This window comes from Polyodon spathula, chromosome 18 (assembly GCF_017654505.1).
Source record: "Polyodon spathula isolate WHYD16114869_AA chromosome 18, ASM1765450v1, whole genome shotgun sequence".
NCBI lineage: Eukaryota > Metazoa > Chordata > Actinopteri > Acipenseriformes > Polyodontidae > Polyodon > Polyodon spathula.
The window spans coordinates 35,340,827-35,359,882 of NC_054551.1; the positions used below are offsets into that span (position 1 = coordinate 35,340,827).

The following is a 19,056-nucleotide window of genomic DNA, read 5'->3' on the forward strand; positions in this document are numbered from 1 at the left end:
ATTTACACGGTTTAGAATATTTTACGCGTGGTAAACTGAATCCTAAATAAATAAATAAATAATTTGAAAATGTTACTCCCTGAAACGCATTTTGCAAGCGGAAGGCTTTCTTGTGGGAACGATTAATCTAGAGTAACTATGTCGGTCGGAAAGGAAGTGGATAAGTGCTGCAACGCGGACTTCCTTTCTCGTGTGCTGTTTCCATGTGAGTTTGTGGCAGCGGAGAGCGACATGAGAATTCATGAAACAAACCAACCACTCGGCTTTAAAACGTTTTAATTGCGACAATGGAGGATTTTGAAGAAGAGTCAGCGTCGGGTTCAGAGTCAGAAGGAGGCGACTCTGTCATGTCAGACGGAGAGGTATGCATGAATTAAATTGATAGACAAACCGTGTGTTTGTTTTAGCGTCTCAGCATTTGACAATAAACAAACACTAAGAATAATACACTAAGTTAGCATATCAGTCAATCGCTTCTACGTGTTTTATATGTGATTCAGTAGGGGCATGTCCTGCCGTTTGAAATGTATTCCATTATCCGCAATTTAAACCGACATGAAACAGAGTTAGCTTGTAGTGCTGCTGGTACTGCCCAGGACGCGTTATCTGGATCTGTCTGTGTGGGCGCTGCTGGACCGTGAAGCAGTCGCAGTTATTACATTGCACGCATCTTTGTTTTGTTGCAGCTCCAAGAAGCTTTTGCTAAAGGTGTGCTCAAACCGGGCATGAACATCCCCTTAGAAGCCAGGAAGAAAGAGGTGAACAACGTGGTGAGTTCTGTGTGCGTATATGCCCTGGCGGTGTTTGATTTACATGTATAGAACAGGTTTAACAATAAAACATACTTTAGTGTGTTTTTGCAGACCATAAACTGTGTAATACGAACACAATCCATATTGTTTCCCTTTTAGACGTGACAGATTGTCATTCTCAACAGTGGTTTGTTTCCCAGGGAGGGAAATAAGACTTGCATAGCAGTTTCACCCAGTCCTGGTTATAATGCGAGCTTCATTGCCACAGTGCACAGGTAAGCAGTGGTGTGTCATAGTAAACCAGGAATGGATGAAAGTGCTCTGCAAGGACAGTCTTGCTTGCATCCCTGTTCCCTGTGGTGATTTCCTGTATACTGTACACACAGTATTCTGAAGCTGATAGTTGGAGGTCTTGTTTTTAAAGGAAAGACCGAGTCTCTGGCTGCTCCCTCATTCTGCTAACCCAGGGTGTGTGTTTCCCTTCTTTGCCCCAGGAGGGTTTGAAGCAGTGCCTGGCAGACTTCAAGAAGGACCTGACCTGGGTGGAGAGGCTGGACTTGACCAGCTGGCCACTGCCTGACCTCGTGGCCAAGGCAGAGGGGAAGCTGACCACGCTGGACAGCAGAGAGATCCACGCTGAGGATGACTTCCAGAGGGAGATGTACTTGTGAGTGCTTACGTGGCCTCAGTGTTCTCTGCAGGTGCTCCTCTGCTTGGACAGACTTGAGGGAGAGAGTGCAGTCTGAGAGCATTGAGCTTGTTTGTGAGAAATAACACTGCAGCGATATACACAGCAGGACTAGAGCATATACACTGCAGCGATATACACAGCAGGACTAGAGCATATACACTGCAGCGATATACACAGCAGGAGGGCATAGCTATATACACAGCAGGACTAGAGCATATACACTGCAGCGATATACACAGCAGGAGGGCATAGCTATATACACAGCAGGACTAGAGCATATACACTGCAGCGATATACACAGCAGGAGGGCATAGCTATATACACAGCAGGACTAGAGCATATACACTGCAGCGATATACACAGCAGGAGGGCATAGCTATATACACAGCAGGACTAGAGCATATACACTGCAGCGATATACACAGCAGGAGGGCTTAGCTATATACACAGCAGGACTAGAGCATATACACTGCAGCGATATACACAGCAGGAGGGCATAGCTATATACACAGCAGGACTAGAGCATATACACTGCAGCGATATACACAGCAGGACTACAGCACATATAACACTGCAGCCATATGTGTGTTTCATTGCAGCTGTATACGCTGCAGGACTAGAGCATATAACATTGCAGCTATATACATAGCAGGAGTTTTCATGTTTTAAAAGATCACACGTTTAGTTGTAATATTAGACAATCAAAGTGAAGTCTCATTTCAGCAGGTAACAGGTATTCTGTGTGTGTGTGTATCTTGGATCGCTATGCCAGCTCTTGATAATGTATTTTGTTGTTCTTCCTAGTTACCGACAGGCCCAGGCAGCTGTTCTGGAAGCGTTGCCACGGTTAAAGCAGTTCAATATTTCTACCAAGAGACCAGAGGACTACTTTGCTGAAATGGCCAAAACCGACCATCACATGCAGAAGGCAAGGGGCTTGTAACTTGCAGTTTAATATCTGCTGTGGAGGGCAGCAGCACTTCTCTCTACACCAGTTAGGTGTCTGTCGATCAAGGGTAACCAGATTGAAATGCTGGTAAATGTACAAGGAGGGAGCTTGCTGTACGTTCATGGCGTGTCTCACAGATGTGTGGCAACGCATCCTGAGTTGCACCAGTGCTTTGTCTGATGGTCTAACCCCAGCCTTTAACCATTTCTCCTACAGATCAGAACCAAGCTGTTGGCCAAGCAGACCTCCATGGAGAAGTCAGAGAAGGCGAAGCAGCTACGAGAACTCAGGAAGTATGGCAAGAAGGTAAAGTAGTGACAAAGACTTTTAGTAGAAACATTTGATCACTGAACTTACAACTTGAGTTTATCTAAGTGTTTCTAAATTTCATCCAGATAGAAAGGGTGCTTTAATGACAAGACTATAAATATAACTATCAAAAGTTTATCCATTTCAACCTTCTGAACACACTTCTTCAGGCCAAAGATTATAATTGGCTTCTTTTAAAATGTGTTCTGCTGTAGCAGAATTTAGAATGCAGCTGGTTTAGACATCAGAGGATCGAAGGACTGAGGTTTCCTCTTTCTGTATGATTTGTGTTTCCCTGAAGTGTTAAATGTGTGTTGCAGGTTCAAACTGACGTCCTGCAGAAGAGACAGAAGGACAAGAAAGCCATGATGACGGCTGTGAAGAAATATCAGAAAGGTAAGAGTCCAGGGAGAGGACTTCTGAACCAGGGTTCATTTTAGAACACTGCAGGGATAACAGTAAGACTTTTGCAGCAGAGTGCTTTGAACCATTCCAGGTTTTACTGGGAGCTTAGTTAGCTGCAGTGCACAGGTAACAAGCTCAGGTGTGTCTTATTAAGCTCACTGTAAAACCTGGAGTGGATCAGGCTTTTATGCAGTTGGAGATCATGCAAGACTGCCAGCCAGGCCTTAATATAAAGTATGTTCTCCTGACATAAGGGCTTCAGGTGTATGACTGTCCTTTCCAGACATCTCCAGCGGGTTGATAGAGGGCAATGTCGGGTTCCTTCTCACCGCTCCTTGCGAGGGGCAGGTTTCCTTCTGAAGCAGCTTCTGTAGGCTATTTGGTTAACTCTTAATTTTGTTTTGGCTTGTAGGAATGACTGACAAGCTGGATTTCATGGAGGGGGATCAGGAAAAGGGCAAGAAAGGGTTGGCCGGCGCTGCTGGACCAAGTGCAGCAAAGAAGAAGCGAGGGTGAGTGCTCCATCACTGAGCTAAGAGGAGGGTTACCTGTATACCTGGTAAACACATGAAGAAGCGAGGGTGAGTGCTCCATCACTGAGCTAAGAGGAGTGGTTACCTGTATACCTGGTAACACATGAAGAAGCGAGGGTGAGTGCTCCATCACTGAGCTAAGAGGAGGGTTACCTGTATACCTGGTAAACACATGAAGAAGCGAGGGTGAGTGCTCCATCACTGAGCTAAGAGGAGGGTTACCTGTATACCTGGTAAACACATGAAGAAGCGAGGGTGAGTGCTCCATCACTGAGCTAAGAGGAGGGTTACCTGTATACCTGGTAAACACATGAAGAAGCGAGGGTGAGTGCTCCATCACTGAGCTAAGAGGAGGGTTACCTGTATACCTGGTAAACACATGAAGAAGCGAGGGTGAGTGCTCCATCACTGAGCTAAGAGGAGGGTTACCTGTATACCTGGTAAACACATGAAGAAGCGAGGGTGAGTGCTCCATCACTGAGCTAAGAGGAGTGGTTACCTGTATACCTGGTAAACACATGAAGAAGCGAGGGTGAGTGCTCCATCACTGAGCTAAGAGGAGTGGTTACCTGTATACCTGGTAAACACATGAAGAAGCGAGGGTGAGTGCTCCATCACTGAGCTAAGAGGAGTGGTTACCTGTATACCTGGTAAACACATGAAGAAGCGAGGGTGAGTGCTCCATCACTGAGCTAAGAGGAGTGGTTACCTGTATACCTGGTAAACACATGAAGAAGCGAGGGTGAGTGCTCCATCACTGAGCTAAAGGAGTGGTTACCTGTATACCTGGTAAACACATGAAGAAGCGAGGGTGAGTGCTCCATCACTGAGCTAAGAGGAGGGTTACCTGTATACCTGGTAAACACATGAAGAAGCGAGGGTGACCTCCATCACTGAGCTATAGGAGTGGTTACCTGTATACCTGGTAAACACATGAAGAATCGAGGGTGAGTGCTCCATCACTGAGCTAGGAGGAGTGGTTACCTGTATACCTGGTAAACACATGAAGAAGCGAGGGTGAGTGCTCCATCACTGAGCTAAGAGGAGTGGTTACCTGTATACCTGGTAAACACATGAAGAATCGAGGGTGAGTGCTCCATCACTGAGCTAGTATACCTGGTAAACACATGAAGAAGCGAGGGTGAGTGCTCCATCACTGAGCTAAGAGGAGTGGTTACCTGTATACCTGGTAAACACATGAAGAAGCGAGGGTGAGTGCTCCATCACTGAGCTAAGAGGAGTGGTTACCTGTATACCTGGTAAACACATGAAGAAGCGAGGGTGAGTGCTCCATCACTGAGCTAAGAGGAGGGTTACCTGTATACCTGGTAAACACATGAAGAAGCGAGGGTGAGTGCTCCATCACTGAGCTAAGAGGAGGGTTACCTGTATACCTGGTAAACACATGAAGAAGCGAGGGTGTGTGCTCCATCACTGAGCTAAGAGGAGTGGTTACCTGTATACCTGGTAAACACATGAAGAAGCGAGGGTGAGTGCTCCATCACTGAGCTAAGAGGAGTGGTTACCTGTATACCTGGTAAACACATGAAGAAGCGAGGGTGAGTGCTCCATCACTGAGCTAAGAGGAGTGGTTACCTGTATACCTGGTAAACACATGAAGAAGCGAGGGTGAGTGCTCCATCACTGAGCTAAGAGGAGTGGTTACCTGTATACCTGGTAAACACATGAAGAAGCGAGGGTGAGTGCTCCATCACTGAGCTAAGAGGAGGGTTACCTGTATACCTGGTAAACACATGAAGAAGCTCCATCACTGAGCTAAGAGGAGTGGTTACCTGTATACCTGGTAAACACATGAAGAAGCGAGGGTGAGTGCTCCATCACTGAGCTAAGAGGAGGGTTACCTGTATACCTGGTAAACACATGAAGAAGCGAGGGTGAGTGCTCCATCACTGAGCTAAGAGGAGTGGTTACCTGTATACCTGGTAAACACATGAAGAAGCGAGGGTGAGTGCTCCATCACTGAGCTAAGAGGAGTGGTTACCTGTATACCTGGTAAACACATGAAGAATCGAGGGTGAGTGCTCCATCACTGAGCTAAGAGGAGTGGTTACCTGTATACCTGGTAAACACATGAAGAAGCGAGGGTGAGTGCTCCATCACTGAGCTAAGAGGAGTGGTTACCTGTATACCTGGTAAACACATGAAGAAGCGAGGGTGAGTGCTCCATCACTGAGCTAAGAGGAGTGGTTACCTGTAAACCTGGTAAACACATGAAGAATCGAGGGTGAGTGCTCCATCACTGAGCTAAGAGGAGTGGTTACCTGTATACCTGGTAAACACATGAAGAAGCGAGGGTGAGTGCTCCATCACTGAGCTAAGAGGAGTGGTTACCTGTATACCTGGTAAACACATGAAGAAGCGAGGGTGAGTGCTCCATCACTGAGCTAAGAGGAGGGTTACCTGTATACCTGGTAAACACATGAAGAAGCGAGGGTGAGTGCTCCATCACTGAGCTAAGAGGAGTGGTTACCTGTATACCTGGTAAACACATGAAGAAGCGAGGGTGAGTGCTCCATCACTGAGCTAAGAGGAGGGTTACCTGTAAACCTGGTAAACACATGAAGAAGCGAGGGTGAGTGCTCCATCACTGAGCTAAGAGGAGGGTTACCTGTATACCTGGTAAACACATGAAGAAGCGAGGGTGAATCACTGAGCTAGAGGAGTGGTTACGAGGGTGAGGGTGTGCTCCATCACTGAGCTAAGAGGAGGGTTACCTGTATACCTGGTAAACACATGAAGAAGCGAGGGTGAGTGCTCCATCACTGAGCTAAGAGGAGTGGTTACCTGTATACCTGGTAAACACATGAAGAATCGAGGGTGAGTGCTCCATCACTGAGCTAAGAGGAGGGTTACCTGTATACCTGGTAAACACATGGGTATGTTCTGTGATTTAAGTTCTATTTGATCTGAATTCAGTTTAATCTTAATTTATTGTGTAAATGTTAAAACTTGCATAAAAAAAGCATGTTTCATATAGATTTCGATTACACTACACTGTTGTTTAGTGTGCAAGCTGGGGGTGAAATCCTGAACAAGCTGCTTTAGTCGTCATCGAGAACTGAAGTGTGTGATCATGCATGAGGTGCTGCTGTTCTGAGCACTGTGTGTGTGTGTCATTACTGTCTACAGACCCAATGCCAAGAGGCAGTACAAGGACCAGCGGTTTGGATTTGGTGGGAAGAAGCGAGGCTCCAAGTGGAACACAAAGGAGAGTCACGACGACATGTCAGGGTTCCGATCCAAAGCGGCACATGGGAAGTCTGGCAAGAACAGGGGGAAAGGAGGGAAGCAAGGAGCGAGCGTGAGTAACACCTGCTTAACCCTACTGCCTCCAGAAACAGCTACGCACCATGCAGGCAGGACGTTAAACCTGCGCCGATAGAAATCATGCTGAGTGGGTATGCGTGGGAACCAGGGTCTGAACACAAACTAAAACATGTTTTACTTCCTCTTGTAGAAGAGACCTGGCAAGAATGCACGGAAGAAGATGAAGAACAGATCTTGATGGATGCCTTGCTCTGTTTTGTGATCCAGACTCCAGACTCGTGTTTTGACAGCTTTGCTCTGTTTTGTGATCAGGACTCCAGACTTGTGTTTCCACAGTGTGGATGATCTCTCTTATGTTTTGTTTGTTAGGGTTGAGAGACTGATAGAACTGAAGTGTGTGTGTTACCTGGGTGGTGTCTTTATGGGAACCCTGTAGTCAGTGTTTCAGTATATCTGCAGGTTTCTAGGTCTACCTAGAGTTTGGTGTTGGACACAGTCCAGTATCACGTCCTGACTGAGTCGGGCTGGAGGTTATCCCCACTGCATTCCAGTGAGTTTTCTGTATTTGGTGGCCAGACCCCTTTCATAAAGAAAAAAAAAAAAACATTGTTTTTTTAGCTCTCCCCCTAAATTAGCAAAGTCCCATCATTACAATGTAGTGTGTTATAAAAGGTGAAGCGAGTGTTCACACACCCACATGTCTACAAGCCTTGCGCATCTTTGTTTCTGCGGTCCTGCGTCTATAACTAAAGTAATGAGCAAAGTCCTCTCCAGCGTCTTATCTAGCGCTTGTTTGATTAGTGCAAGGAAGGGTGAGGAGCCTCAGGGCTGGTTCACTTCCCTGATCCAGTCCTGTTTCTTTAGAGCTGCCTTGCTGGTCTCACAGGAGGGAGTGGTTGTGCAGAATAAGCAGTGAGCAAGCCCTTGCTCAATCTGCAGGGGACTGCTTACAGGCTTCGAGTTGGTAATCAATTGAAGACATACAGACATCACAAACAAGCCTGTAAGATTCAGAGCCGACACACACCTGATTATTTAAGTAAATAATCTTGACTGGGTAAAGTGGCAGACACGATCGGTCTGCATGTTCAATGCATTTTTACTAAATTTGTACCAAGTGTAAATAAACGCACAATGAAAATTCACTCTTTTGTCCCAACGGGACTCTTATTTCAAATGGGTTTTGGTTGTTTGGGATGCAAACAGTGTCGTACCTTGCTTTGCACAATGAAACTTGATTTATTAATCTAAGCTTTTATACAGAGATGTTGGAGGGTGTCAAAAGTCTTTATATTAAAAGAAAAACACATGCTGCAGGCCAATGCACTGCTTTGCACGAGATGATGAATCTAGCAAAAGATCAGTTCGTTCAGGCGCCAGGCAACTTCCATGTAATTGGTGAGTTCTTTGTTCCTCCGATAGGAGTTCAGCCTTCGGTCAGTGTGGTCTGAATCAATCTAATATCAATGCGAAAATTAATTAGGCAAGTCTGTTGAGCCCATCAACCAACGGCGTTAGAAACGGCATGCATTATACTACAGGCACTGCACCAAGGAGGGGCCTGTGTAACATGAACCACAAAATAACCAAGCAGCACAATAGTGGGCATTGCTTTTGCATGTGTAATTATTTTAAGTAAACTGGTGCAACAGTGTGTGTTTTCCTTGCTGCTTTTAGCTCAATCAGATCTCTTACCGAAGGGGTTGTAATCCAACCAGTCCTGTGGTGCTCTGTCTGTGGGTGGGTGTATTCCTTCATTGGCTACAGTCTGCTTCTGTGGATTACTTTTAATAAGTTTGCTGGAAAGGAAGGAGGACAGGACGATGTGAATGCTTGTGCTTGTGCTTGTGCTTGTGCTTGTGCTTGTTACACAGGAACATGGCATGAATACGGGTTACAGTAAACCCAAACGAATCAACGGGTTGAATTGAAAATGAATGAATTCAGAACGCAAAGGAAATATATAAGAATTTGCAAGTGTTACAAGTTCCATTCTAGCTGTGTTAGTTATGTACCTATACTCATGTTTTTACTTTAAAAAACAATGGTGCAAGTTGCATTTGTCTGTGTCCCATGCACTCCCTTAGCAATCATTCATTATACACACACACACACACACCCACAAAGCAACAGGAACCTACCTTCCTCTTCATCCAGGGCAGTGTGTACTGATATCGGCTTCCCAATGAAAAAATGGATTCTGAATACATAGAGAGAGAGAGAGGGGTAATATGCTGGTTTATTCCGACACCAAACTTACCCTGTATATTTAGGAGAAACAGAATCATAGCCTACCCATAATTGCAAAGGCTTTTTCACATTAGCTGCAGCCGTTCTGGGGATGAATCCGTTGACACAAACATTCCCGAACTCCAGTCCACCAGTGGTCAGCCGCGCACCTTCACATTCCCGAACTCCAGTCCACCAGTGGTCAGCCGCGCACCTTCACGTTCCCGAACTCCAGTCCACCAGTGGTCAGCCGCGCACCTTCACGTTCCCGAACTCCAGTCCACCAGTGGTCAGCCGCGCACCTTCACGTTCCCGAACTCCAGTCCACCAGTGGTCAGCCGCGCACCTTCACGTTCCCGAACTCCAGTCCACCAGTGGTCAGCCGCGCACCCCGAACTCCAGTTCACCGCGCACCTTCCGTTCCCGAACTCCAGTCCACCAGTGGTCAGCCGCGCACCTTCACGTTCCTCCAGAACTCCAGTCCACCAGTGGTCAGCCGCGCACCTTCACGTTCCCGAACTCCAGTCCACCAGTGGTCAGCCGCGCACCTTCACGTTCCCGAACTCCAGTCCACCAGTGGTCAGCCGCGCACCTTCACGTTCCCGAACTCCAGTCCACCAGTGGTCAGCCGCGCACCTTCACGTTCCCGAACTCCAGTCCACCAGTGGTCAGCCGCGCACCTTCACGTTCCCGAACTCCAGTCCACCAATGGTCAGCCGCGCACCTTCACGTTCCCGAACTCCAGTCCACCACCTTCACGTTCCCGAACTCCAGTGGTCAGCCGCGCACCTTCACGTTCCCGAACTCCAGTCCACCAATGGTCAGCCGCGCACCTTCACGTTCCCGAACTCCAGTCCACCAATGGTGGTCAGCCGCGCACCTTCACGTTCCGTTCCCGAACTCCAGTCCACCAATGGTCAGCCGCGCACCTTCACGTTCCCGAACTCCAGTCCACCAATGGTCAGCCGCGCACCTTCACGTTCCCGAACTCCAGTCCACCAATGGTCAGCCGCGCACCTTCACGTTCCCGAACTCCAGTCCACCAATGGTCAGCCGCGCACCTTCACGTTCCCGAACTCCAGTCCACCAGTGGTCAGCCGCGCACCTTCACGTTCCCGAACTCCAGTCCACCAGTGGTCAGCCGCGCACCTTCACGTTCCCGAACTCCAGTCCACCAGTGGTCAGCCGCGCACCTTCACGTTCCCGAACTCCAGTCCACCAGTGGTCAGCCGCGCACCTTCACGTTCCCGAACTCCAGTCCACCAGTGGTCAGCCGCGCACCTTCACGTTCCCGAACTCCAGTCCACCAGTGGTCAGCCGCGCACCTTCACGTTCCCGAACTCCAGTCCACCAATGGTCAGCCGCGCACCTTCACGTTCCCGAACTCCAGTCCACCAGTGGTCAGCCGCGCACCTTCACGTTCCTGAACTCCAGTCCACCAGTGGTCAGCCGCGCACCTTCACGTTCCTGAACTCCAGTCCACCAGTGGTCAGCCGCGCACCTTCACGTTCCTGAACTCCAGTCCACCAGTGGTCAGCCGCGCACCTTCACGTTCCCGAACTCCAGTCCACCAGTGGTCAGCCGCGCACCTTCACGTTCCCGAACTCCAGTCCACCAGTGGTCAGCCGCGCACCTTCACGTTCCCGAACTCCAGTCCACCAGTGGTCAGCCGCGCACCTTCACGTTCCTGAACTCCAGTCCACCAGTGGTCAGCCGCGCACCTTCACGTTCCCGAACTCCAGTCCACCAGTGGTCAGCCGCGCACCTTCACGTTCCCGAACTCCAGTCCACCAGTGGTCAGCCGCGCACCTTCACGTTCCCGAACTCCAGTCCACCAGTGGTCAGCCGCGCACCTTCACGTTCCCGAACTCCAGTCCACCAGTGGTCAGCCGCGCACCTTCACGTTCCCGAACTCCAGTCCACCAGTGGTCAGCCGCGCACCTTCTATCCGATAAACGAAACAGAGCAGCACGCGTGGATACGCACCTAAACACTGTCGCCTAGCAACCGTACACAATGGGAAAGTAAGACCAAGAGAAACGCAGCGGGGTTTTGTTTGAAACGTCCCGTTAGACAGAATCGCAGTTGAATATTCTAATTAGTTGCGTTACTGTACGCGAGTGTCTTAAACTGTCGCGGTTTCCAGATTTATTACAGCAGACCTACAAATAAACATATAAATGCCCGTGTGTAGAAACACTTTCAAATAATCGAGTCATAGAGACCACCAACCAGAAATTACACAAATGCCCACAGGAGGGCGGTCGAAGTATGTTTTGTACATAAAAGCGACAGTATATGCAGCATCATCACTGCCCTCTTGTGGAATTTGCCCCTCTTAAAGGTTTGAAATATTAAGCGGGTCGAAGCATGACGCATTGGAGACCTCGGCGTGCGAAATGGAATCTGCCACTTCAGCAGAGCTCAGGGAAGAGTCGACTCTAATGGATACACGTGTAACACAGATGAGTGTTGAATGACTTCAGAAACTGTGAGTTCTTTCAGGCGATGACAGAGTCTAGCATTTCAGCCAGACAGGCATGTTTGGCTCGCCATGTGATACCTGTGTAAAGGTTACTGTAGTAGGCAAGACTCCTGGATAGAATGAAGGTTGAGTGCTGGAATAGGACCCCTGTGGTTATACAATGTATAATCACAGGTCCTGTTCATCTACACAAGAGCATAGACACACTTCACATCATGTGCATGTGAAAAACAACGTTTTTTTTGTTTGTTTTTTAATTTTTTTTTTTTTTTTTTTTAATGTACTCAAAAGTTTTAAATTATTAAAACAAAGATTTATTTCTGGACGTTTTGGAGAAAAGTCTTCCTTCAGCTGTGTAGAAAGAAAAGTAAATGGAGCGCAGTAACCCTGGTATTGTTGAAGGATTCTGTTGATGCTGTCATGATTGTGTCAGAAAAGAATGTTCATCCCAAGAAGTTCCAGAGTTCCTAGTTTGAAAGCGCTGACTGATCCCCCAGAGAGGACTGCCGAAGCCCATGAAGACAACGATTTCACCTGCATACGATATCATGAGTACTACAGCCAGGTGCTGTCTTCACAAAGAGCGTGATTTGCTGCTCTTACAACAATGAAATGGGAGATTGCAAAGATGCCTCTCTGTCGACCAAAAGCAGCTTATCTCAGTGACCGGTTTGTAGCTGTCCATCACATACAGCTGGCAGAATAGCAGCTGGGTTAAACTTTCAGCTGATCCACAGCTATCTGTGTTTGTTTTAACTGTCAGTAATTTTAACAAAAAATAAATTGAACATTTTGAAATTGAACCCAGGTCCACCAGGCTAGCTACCTCCTTGAATGCTAAGCCAGTAGCCTCATGGAGTGCCAACAGCCAGCTCAGCAGGTAAGGGGAGCCAGAAGGGCTGGAAACACCATTTAAAGACATTGCTCTGCCAATTAGTCCTGCATGCATCATCTGTTAGAAATGAGGCACAAGCTGACAGGCTTGTACTTCTCTCCGAGGAGAGGGCGGGGAGGGAGAGGGCAGTGTCGCTCCGTTGAGCTGGCGCGGAGGGAGAGGGCAGTGTCGCTCCGTTGAGCTGGCGGGGAGGGAGAGGGCAGTGTCGCTCCGTTGAGCTGGCGGAGAGGGAGAGGGCAGTGTCGCTCCGTTGAGCTGGCGGGGAGGGAGAGGGCAGTGTCGCTCCGTTGAGCTGGCGGGGAGGGAGAGGGCAGTGTCGCTCCGTTGAGCTGGCGGGGAGGGAGAGGGCAGTGTCGCTCCGTTGAGCTGGCGGGGAGGGAGAGGGCAGTGTCGCTCCGTCTGGCTGGTGGGTCTAGCATGTGCAGAGCAGTAGTAGTTCAGCAGGCCTGCAGTTCAGCTCAAGGACGGTTCAAGTTTCACAGTATCTTCAGTGTTAAGCCCTACCTGCTTTGTGGGAAATAAAGATCCCACAGCTCCTGGCTACGAGTCAGCCTGCAGACCACGGCTGAGTCTCTCCCAATGGCCTCCACCATGGCCAGGAGCCGCTGCTTTATTTCAACACCCTCGCTAGAATAGAGGCGCAGACACAGAGACATCAAAGCAGCCACATTACCAGGGGCATAAAGGCGTGTGTGTGTTCAAGCTCTGGCTGCAAAGCTTCGATCTGGCTTTCAGATACTGTGTTTAGTACCTCAGTAGCCATGCTGCGAAAGTGGATTATTGTTTTTATCCAGTTTCTTCCCCCTGAATAGGTCTTGTTTTATCCCTCAAAGGTATTTCAAATGCAGAATGCTCGTCACATCAGGTATTGTAGCTCCTGCCTTTATTTGCATCTTCTGTGTATGGATGTGAAATGTAACCTGCTTTAAAGACAGCAAGCCTGGTGCACAGTGCTTCAGTGCTTCAGCTGGGTCCCCGCTGTCTCTGTGATTGAGGGACCTACTCTAATGTGCTGTCCCAGGATTAATCAAGCAATTAAAACACAATACTGGTGTCAACGAGAAATCCACTCATTCTGCTCAAAGCCCACAAGCCAGACCAGATTAATTCAAGAGGGGTCGATGATTCAGAGGATATAAGCCTGTTGATTCTTCTGCTTTCACATCTTACTATGATGCAACTATGATGGCTGTTTTACACAAACCGACATTCGCACTGAAAATGCAAAAGGGAATGAATCCCGGCTTTACTGGAAGCGTAATGCGGGGAATATGATTTGCAGCATGTAGGCAGCAGAGCTTTGTTCCAGGGTTGTCCTGAAAAAAGAAGAATGGCTTTACTGACCACAATTCCAGTTATGCTTTTACTGCGATGAAGAGGATTCCATCAAATTGTTGTGAAGTAAAAAAAAAAACAAACAAAACAGCAGGTTAGCGCTGCAATGGTGTTCTGTGTTCATAAAGCAGCTCTTTAGTTACTGACAGCCAAGCAGCAGAAACCATGACAAGCGAGTTTTCTCCTGTTAAAAAGTTCCACAGGGCTGACGATGGCAATATGAACCCCTGCTCAGTCATCCACAGCCACACTGCTTGATACACATTCAAGGCATTCCTTTGGCAATCTCTTTAATCTCGACTCTGTTCCACAGGGTTTGCACTTTGGCAGGTATTTCAAAACGTGCCTCACCTGCTTTTGTGTTTTATGTTGTAAATAAATATTAATGAAAAACAAATGACTGAAGTTTGACAGTCTAACAGTCTCTGTTGCTACATTTCTCAATCTTGATGAACTTAGAATTAACTAGCCTTCTAATGTCCGAGGGCTTGGGTTTGAGTCTGTGGTCGTAATCTAACCCCCCTCCCTCAGTGGACAGTCCTTTGTGTCAGCCTTTTTCTGTGTGAGAAGTTTAAGGTGTGCTCGCAGAGGTAACTCTTAAACAAACAATCACACGAATCACATTCTTACACCAAACACAAAGCCGCTTTCTCAGGAACAGGGGCTTGAAACCTGGTTCCAGGACGGGGAGACCTAGTTTGAGATAACTGGTGCATCAAACCCCAAGTCTCCCCTGGTGTGCCGTGCAGTGATCCTGAACCTACTCTTCTGAAACCAAGTTCCAACACACAATGTGACTTCATGTTCCCTCAGTTTTAGATACACGAGTATCCTGGTCAACAAAGGCCACTGATTCCAAATATGGTTTTGTACTATTTCATGGGTCACATGCTGGAAAGTGAAAGGGTTCACCAAAGCATTGTTCAGAAAATAAATGATAGTCAAGAAAGCGCTTGGATGACTGTGGTTCGTGGGTGTCCCAACTACATAAACAGAAAACACTGGGGAAAAAAACAACGTATTTCTCTCTCTCTCTCTCTCTCTCTCTCTCTCTCTCTCTCTCTCTCTCTCTCTCTCTCTCTCTCTCTCTCTGTCTCCAGTCTTGCATAGCATAGCTGTAATCTGAAGGAAAGATAAGGCATGAACACTCAGCCTGTTCATTGTCTGCACAGATGTGCGCCATCTGATTTCAGTGCTATTGTGCTACAATAACACTGAAGAATCACTGCAGTGTTGTGTGAGTTTAGATAAACGTGTCTACCTGCCTTGTGATGGCACCAGCTACTGGAAATGATTCTGGGTTTGCAGGACTGCCAGACTGACTGTGTGCCTCAGAGGGAGACCCTGATACAAGGAGAGACTTAGAAATCACTATCTAGGAGATACTTGTCAAAAATGCTGAAGCCAGGATGATCGACAAGATTAGCATTACTTTGCATTGCACCGGAGCAGAAGATTTGTTTTGTATTACTCTACATCTTTTCAATCTGCCTGTTTTGTCTTTGTTTAAGCTAATTTCCTTATGTGTTAAATGCAAGGCTTGGCAGACAGAATGCAGACAAGTCCAGTGTTTCTCGAGTTTAACTGATGACTGCTGGGAGTCACGCTAGTGCTTGAAATAAGGCAGTTACACAAAAAGGACACTGGAGGGCAGTATAGCTGGCAGTATTACTTTGAAACAGGGAGCACTACACTGTAAGAAACATGCTTCCACTTCACATGAATCTGTACATTGAATCAAATGCTCATAATTACGCCTGTCTTACTGAGAGCATGGCGATGTGTCATATTTTACATCCTGCTTTTCACACTGCATTCAGTCCGTTTCATCACCATCAATTCAGTTGTTTCCCCCTGTCTGAAAAGGTGACGCCGTCACGGAGAGTGGCTGACTCATTACTGGTGTCACGTTCCTTGCTGATGTGAAGCTTGTATTGAAGAGAGATCCTCTGAAACGCACCAGGGACTGCTGTCTTTTTAGTGTCACGTCAGTAGAAGTGTCAGAGTAAAAGACAGCGAGAGTGGGAAATGCAGCACATTGACTTTCTTTTACAAAACTTTGTGTTGCCCAAAACACAAGTCCCACTCACACTTATGCTGAAGTGAAACCAATAACATATTTGTATGATTGCTAGAAGTTAGGGCAGCAGATCTAAACCCCAAAGACACTGCTAGTGATTCCTTTTCTTGTACAGTAGTCTCTTAGGCAGAGTAGTGTACTGCTTTAATCACACAGTGGGTCACTAGAATGATTGATTACATGATTCGAAACAAATCTATAACACATTTAATAGACATGAGAAGAAGCTCTTTAATCAGATCAGTCATAAAGATCTCCAGAAGCAAATCCTGCAATTTATAGACCCACCACGTCACTGGCCAACTGCTAAAAATGAGAGCCAGTACAATGCAGTGCAGTAATCAGTAATTAGACTTAAAATAAAGACATTACCAAGAGACCATGTTAAAAGTAAATCCCAGAGAATTCCACAGCGTTGCCAGACTGGCTTTCCCTTGTTATGGTATGTTCTGCATACTACTACAGTTTTACACATGCCTATAGACTAGCATTAGGAAGATGCCAAGTGCAGTATGCATGCAAATACTTTTTACCTGAGATTGTGGTTATTTAGGAAAATACAATTTTAAAATGATTTTCCTAAAATGCAATATGTCATATTATGTTTCTTTGTATTCAGGGCAGCATGGAGATTCATTTGAACTGGCCACAGCCCAGTTCCTGAACACATCGTTACAATGCAGGGAGTCTTGCAGCTCTGAACAGCGTGCTCAGCGTTGTGCAGCTCTGAACAGCGTGCTCAGCGGTGTGCAGCTCTGAACAGCGTGCTCAGCGGTGTGCAGCGGTGTGCAGCTCGGCGGTGTGCAGCTGAACAGCGTGCTCGGTGGTGTGCAGCTATGAACAGCGTGAACAGCGGTGCTCAGCGGTGTGCAGCTCTGAACAGCGTGCTCGGCGGTGTGCAGCTCTGAACAGCGTGCTCGGCGGTGTGCAGCTCTGAACAGCGTGCTCGGCGGTGTGCAGCTCTGAACAGCGTGCTCGGCGGTGTGCAGCTCTGAACAGCGTGCTCGGCGGTGTGCAGCTCTGAACAGCGTGCTCGGCGGTGTGCAGCTCTGAACAGCGTGCTCAGCGGTGTGCAGCTGTGAACAGCGTGCTCGGCGGTGTGCAGCTCTGAACAGCGTGCTCGGCGGTGTGCAGCTCTGAACAGCGTGCTCGGCGGTGTGCAGCTCTGAACAGCGTGCTCGGCGGTGTGCAGCTCTGAACAGCGTGCTCGGCGGTGTGCAGCTCTGAACAGCGTGCTCGGCGGTGTGCAGCTCTGAACAGCGTGCTCGGCGGTGTGCAGCTCTGAACAGCGTGCTCGGCGGTGTGCAGCTCTGAACAGCGTGCTCGGCGGTGTGCAGCGGTGTGCAGCTCTGAACAGCGTGCTCAGCGGTGTGCAGCTCTGAACAGCGTGCTCGGCGGTGTGCAGCTCTGAACAGCGTGCTCGGCGGTGTGCAGCTCTGAACAGCGTGCTCGGCGGTGTGCAGCTCTGAACAGCGTGCTCGGCGGTGTGCAGCGGTGTGCAGCTGTGAACAGCGTGCTCAGCGGTGTGCAGCTCTGAACAGCGTGCTCGGCGGTGTGCAGCTCTGAACAGCGTGCTCGGCGGTGTGCAGCTCTGAACAGCGTGCTCGGCGGTGTGCAGCGTGCTCGGCGGTGTGCAGCTCTGAACAGCGTGCTCGGCGGTGTGCAGCTCTGAACAGCGTGCTCGGCGGTGTGCAGCTCTGAACAGCGTGCTCGGCGGTGTGCAGCTGTGCTGAACAGCGTGCTCGGCGGTGTGCAGCTCTGAACAGCGTGCTCGGCGGTGTGCAGCTCTGAACAGCGTGCTCGGCGGTGTGCAGCTCTGAACAGCGTGCTCGGCGGTGTGCAGCTCTGAACAGCGTGCTCGGCGGTGTGCAGCTCTGAACAGCGTGCTCGGCGGTGTGCAGCTCTGAACAGCGTGCTCGGCGGTGTGCAGCTCTGAACAGCGTGCTCGGCGGTGTGCAGCTCTGAACAGCGTGCTCGGCGGTGTGCAGCTCTGAACAGCGTGCTCGGCGGTGTGCAGCTCTGAACAGCGTGCTCGGCGGTGTGCAGCTCTGAACAGCGTGCTCGGCGGTGTGCAGCTCTGAACAGTGTGCGGTGTGCAGCTCTGAACAGCGTGCTCGGCGGTGTGCAGCTCTGAACAGCGTGCTCGGCGGTGTGCAGCTCTGAACAGCATGCTCGGCGGTGTGCAGCTCTGAACAGCGTGCTCGGCGGTGTGCAGCTCTGAACAGCGTGCTCGGCGGTGTGCAGCTCTGAACAGCGTGCTCGGCGGTGTGCAGCTCTGAACAGCGTGCTCGGCGGTGTGCAGCTCTGAACAGCGTGCTCGGCGGTGTGCAGCTCTGAACAGCGTGCTCGGCGGTGTGCAGCTCTGAACAGCGTGCTCGGCGGTGTGCAGCTCAGCTGAACAGCGTGCTCGGCGGTGTGCAGCTCTGAACAGCGTGCTCGGCGGTGTGCAGCTCTGAACAGCGTGCTCGGCGGTGTGCAGCTCTGAACAGCGTGCTCGGCGGTGTGCAGCTCTGAACAGCGTGCTCGGCGGTGTGCAGCTCTGAACAGCGTGCTCGGCGGTGTGCAGCGGTGTGCAGCTCTGAACAGCGTGCTCGGCGGTGTGCAGCTCTGAACAGTGCTCGGCGGTGTGCAGCGGTGTGCAGCTCTGAACAGCATGCTCGGCGGTGTGCAGCTCTGAACAGCGTGCTCAGCGGTGTGCCAGCCTGCCCATCTGCAGTGCAGTGTTGGGTTTCGAAACATGGGAATGGCAGTGTTTGTAGAGTAGCAGCAGGGTCCCAGCCCACCCTGTCAAACAGGAAAGGAAAAGGTAGTATTGCTGCCAGCCAAGCACTGAATTGCCCATTAATGTACCTTGCATGTGTCTAGACAGTGCTGCGCTCCCAGGAGCTCTCTCTTTATACAAGCCTTGTCAATCTCCGGTGTACAAACCCACATTGTAGCGTTTCAACCCATGACCACTTCTAGCTTCCAGCAAGAACTGGGACCCCCATCAAACACCCTTTACTCACTGTGTAGAAATGACAGTGACAGAGCCACCCGACGATCTCATTCAAACGGAAGCTTTGAAGACTGTCAGAGATGCAAACAGGAGTAAGAGGGTGGGTA

General features: G+C 49.1%; 1 protein-coding gene and 1 long non-coding RNA gene across 3 annotated transcripts; one reads left to right on the forward strand and one right to left on the reverse strand.

Moving 5' to 3' along the window:
• The first annotated feature begins 177 nt into the window (after positions 1 to 177).
• On the forward strand, positions 178 to 8,072 carry LOC121331197 (probable rRNA-processing protein EBP2). The gene is made up of 9 exons (XM_041278422.1): positions 178 to 362; positions 687 to 770; positions 1,247 to 1,419; positions 2,248 to 2,371; positions 2,609 to 2,698; positions 3,022 to 3,097; positions 3,519 to 3,618; positions 6,790 to 6,961; positions 7,118 to 8,072. The coding sequence occupies exons 1-9, from the start codon at positions 288 to 290 to the stop codon at positions 7,163 to 7,165; spliced, it is 942 nt and encodes a 313-aa protein (XP_041134356.1). The 5' UTR covers positions 178 to 287; the 3' UTR covers positions 7,166 to 8,072.
• On the reverse strand, positions 4,422 to 6,299 carry LOC121331198. 2 transcript variants are annotated; one of them, XR_005951945.1, is made up of 3 exons: positions 6,139 to 6,299; positions 4,756 to 5,382; positions 4,422 to 4,494 (listed from the first exon to the last, which is right to left on the reverse strand). It is a non-coding gene; the product is annotated as an uncharacterized LOC121331198 (long non-coding RNA). The 2 variants fall into 2 exon arrangements; XR_005951944.1 differs by lacking the exon at positions 6,139 to 6,299 and adding an exon at positions 5,441 to 5,628.
• Positions 8,073 to 19,056: the final 10,984 nt, after the last annotated feature.

Bases quoted from the DNA above. Each gene is read 5' to 3' on its own strand.
- LOC121331197 (XM_041278422.1), top strand. From the start codon at position 288: ATGGAGGATTTTGAAGAAGAGTCAGCGTCGGGTTCAGAGTCAGAAGGA. The intron at 2,372-2,608 runs GCAAGGGGCTTG...TTTCTCCTACAG, and splicing joins CCGACCATCACATGCAGAAG to ATCAGAACCAAGCTGTTGGC. The intron at 3,619-6,789 runs GTGAGTGCTCCA...TACTGTCTACAG, and splicing joins GCAGCAAAGAAGAAGCGAGG to ACCCAATGCCAAGAGGCAGT.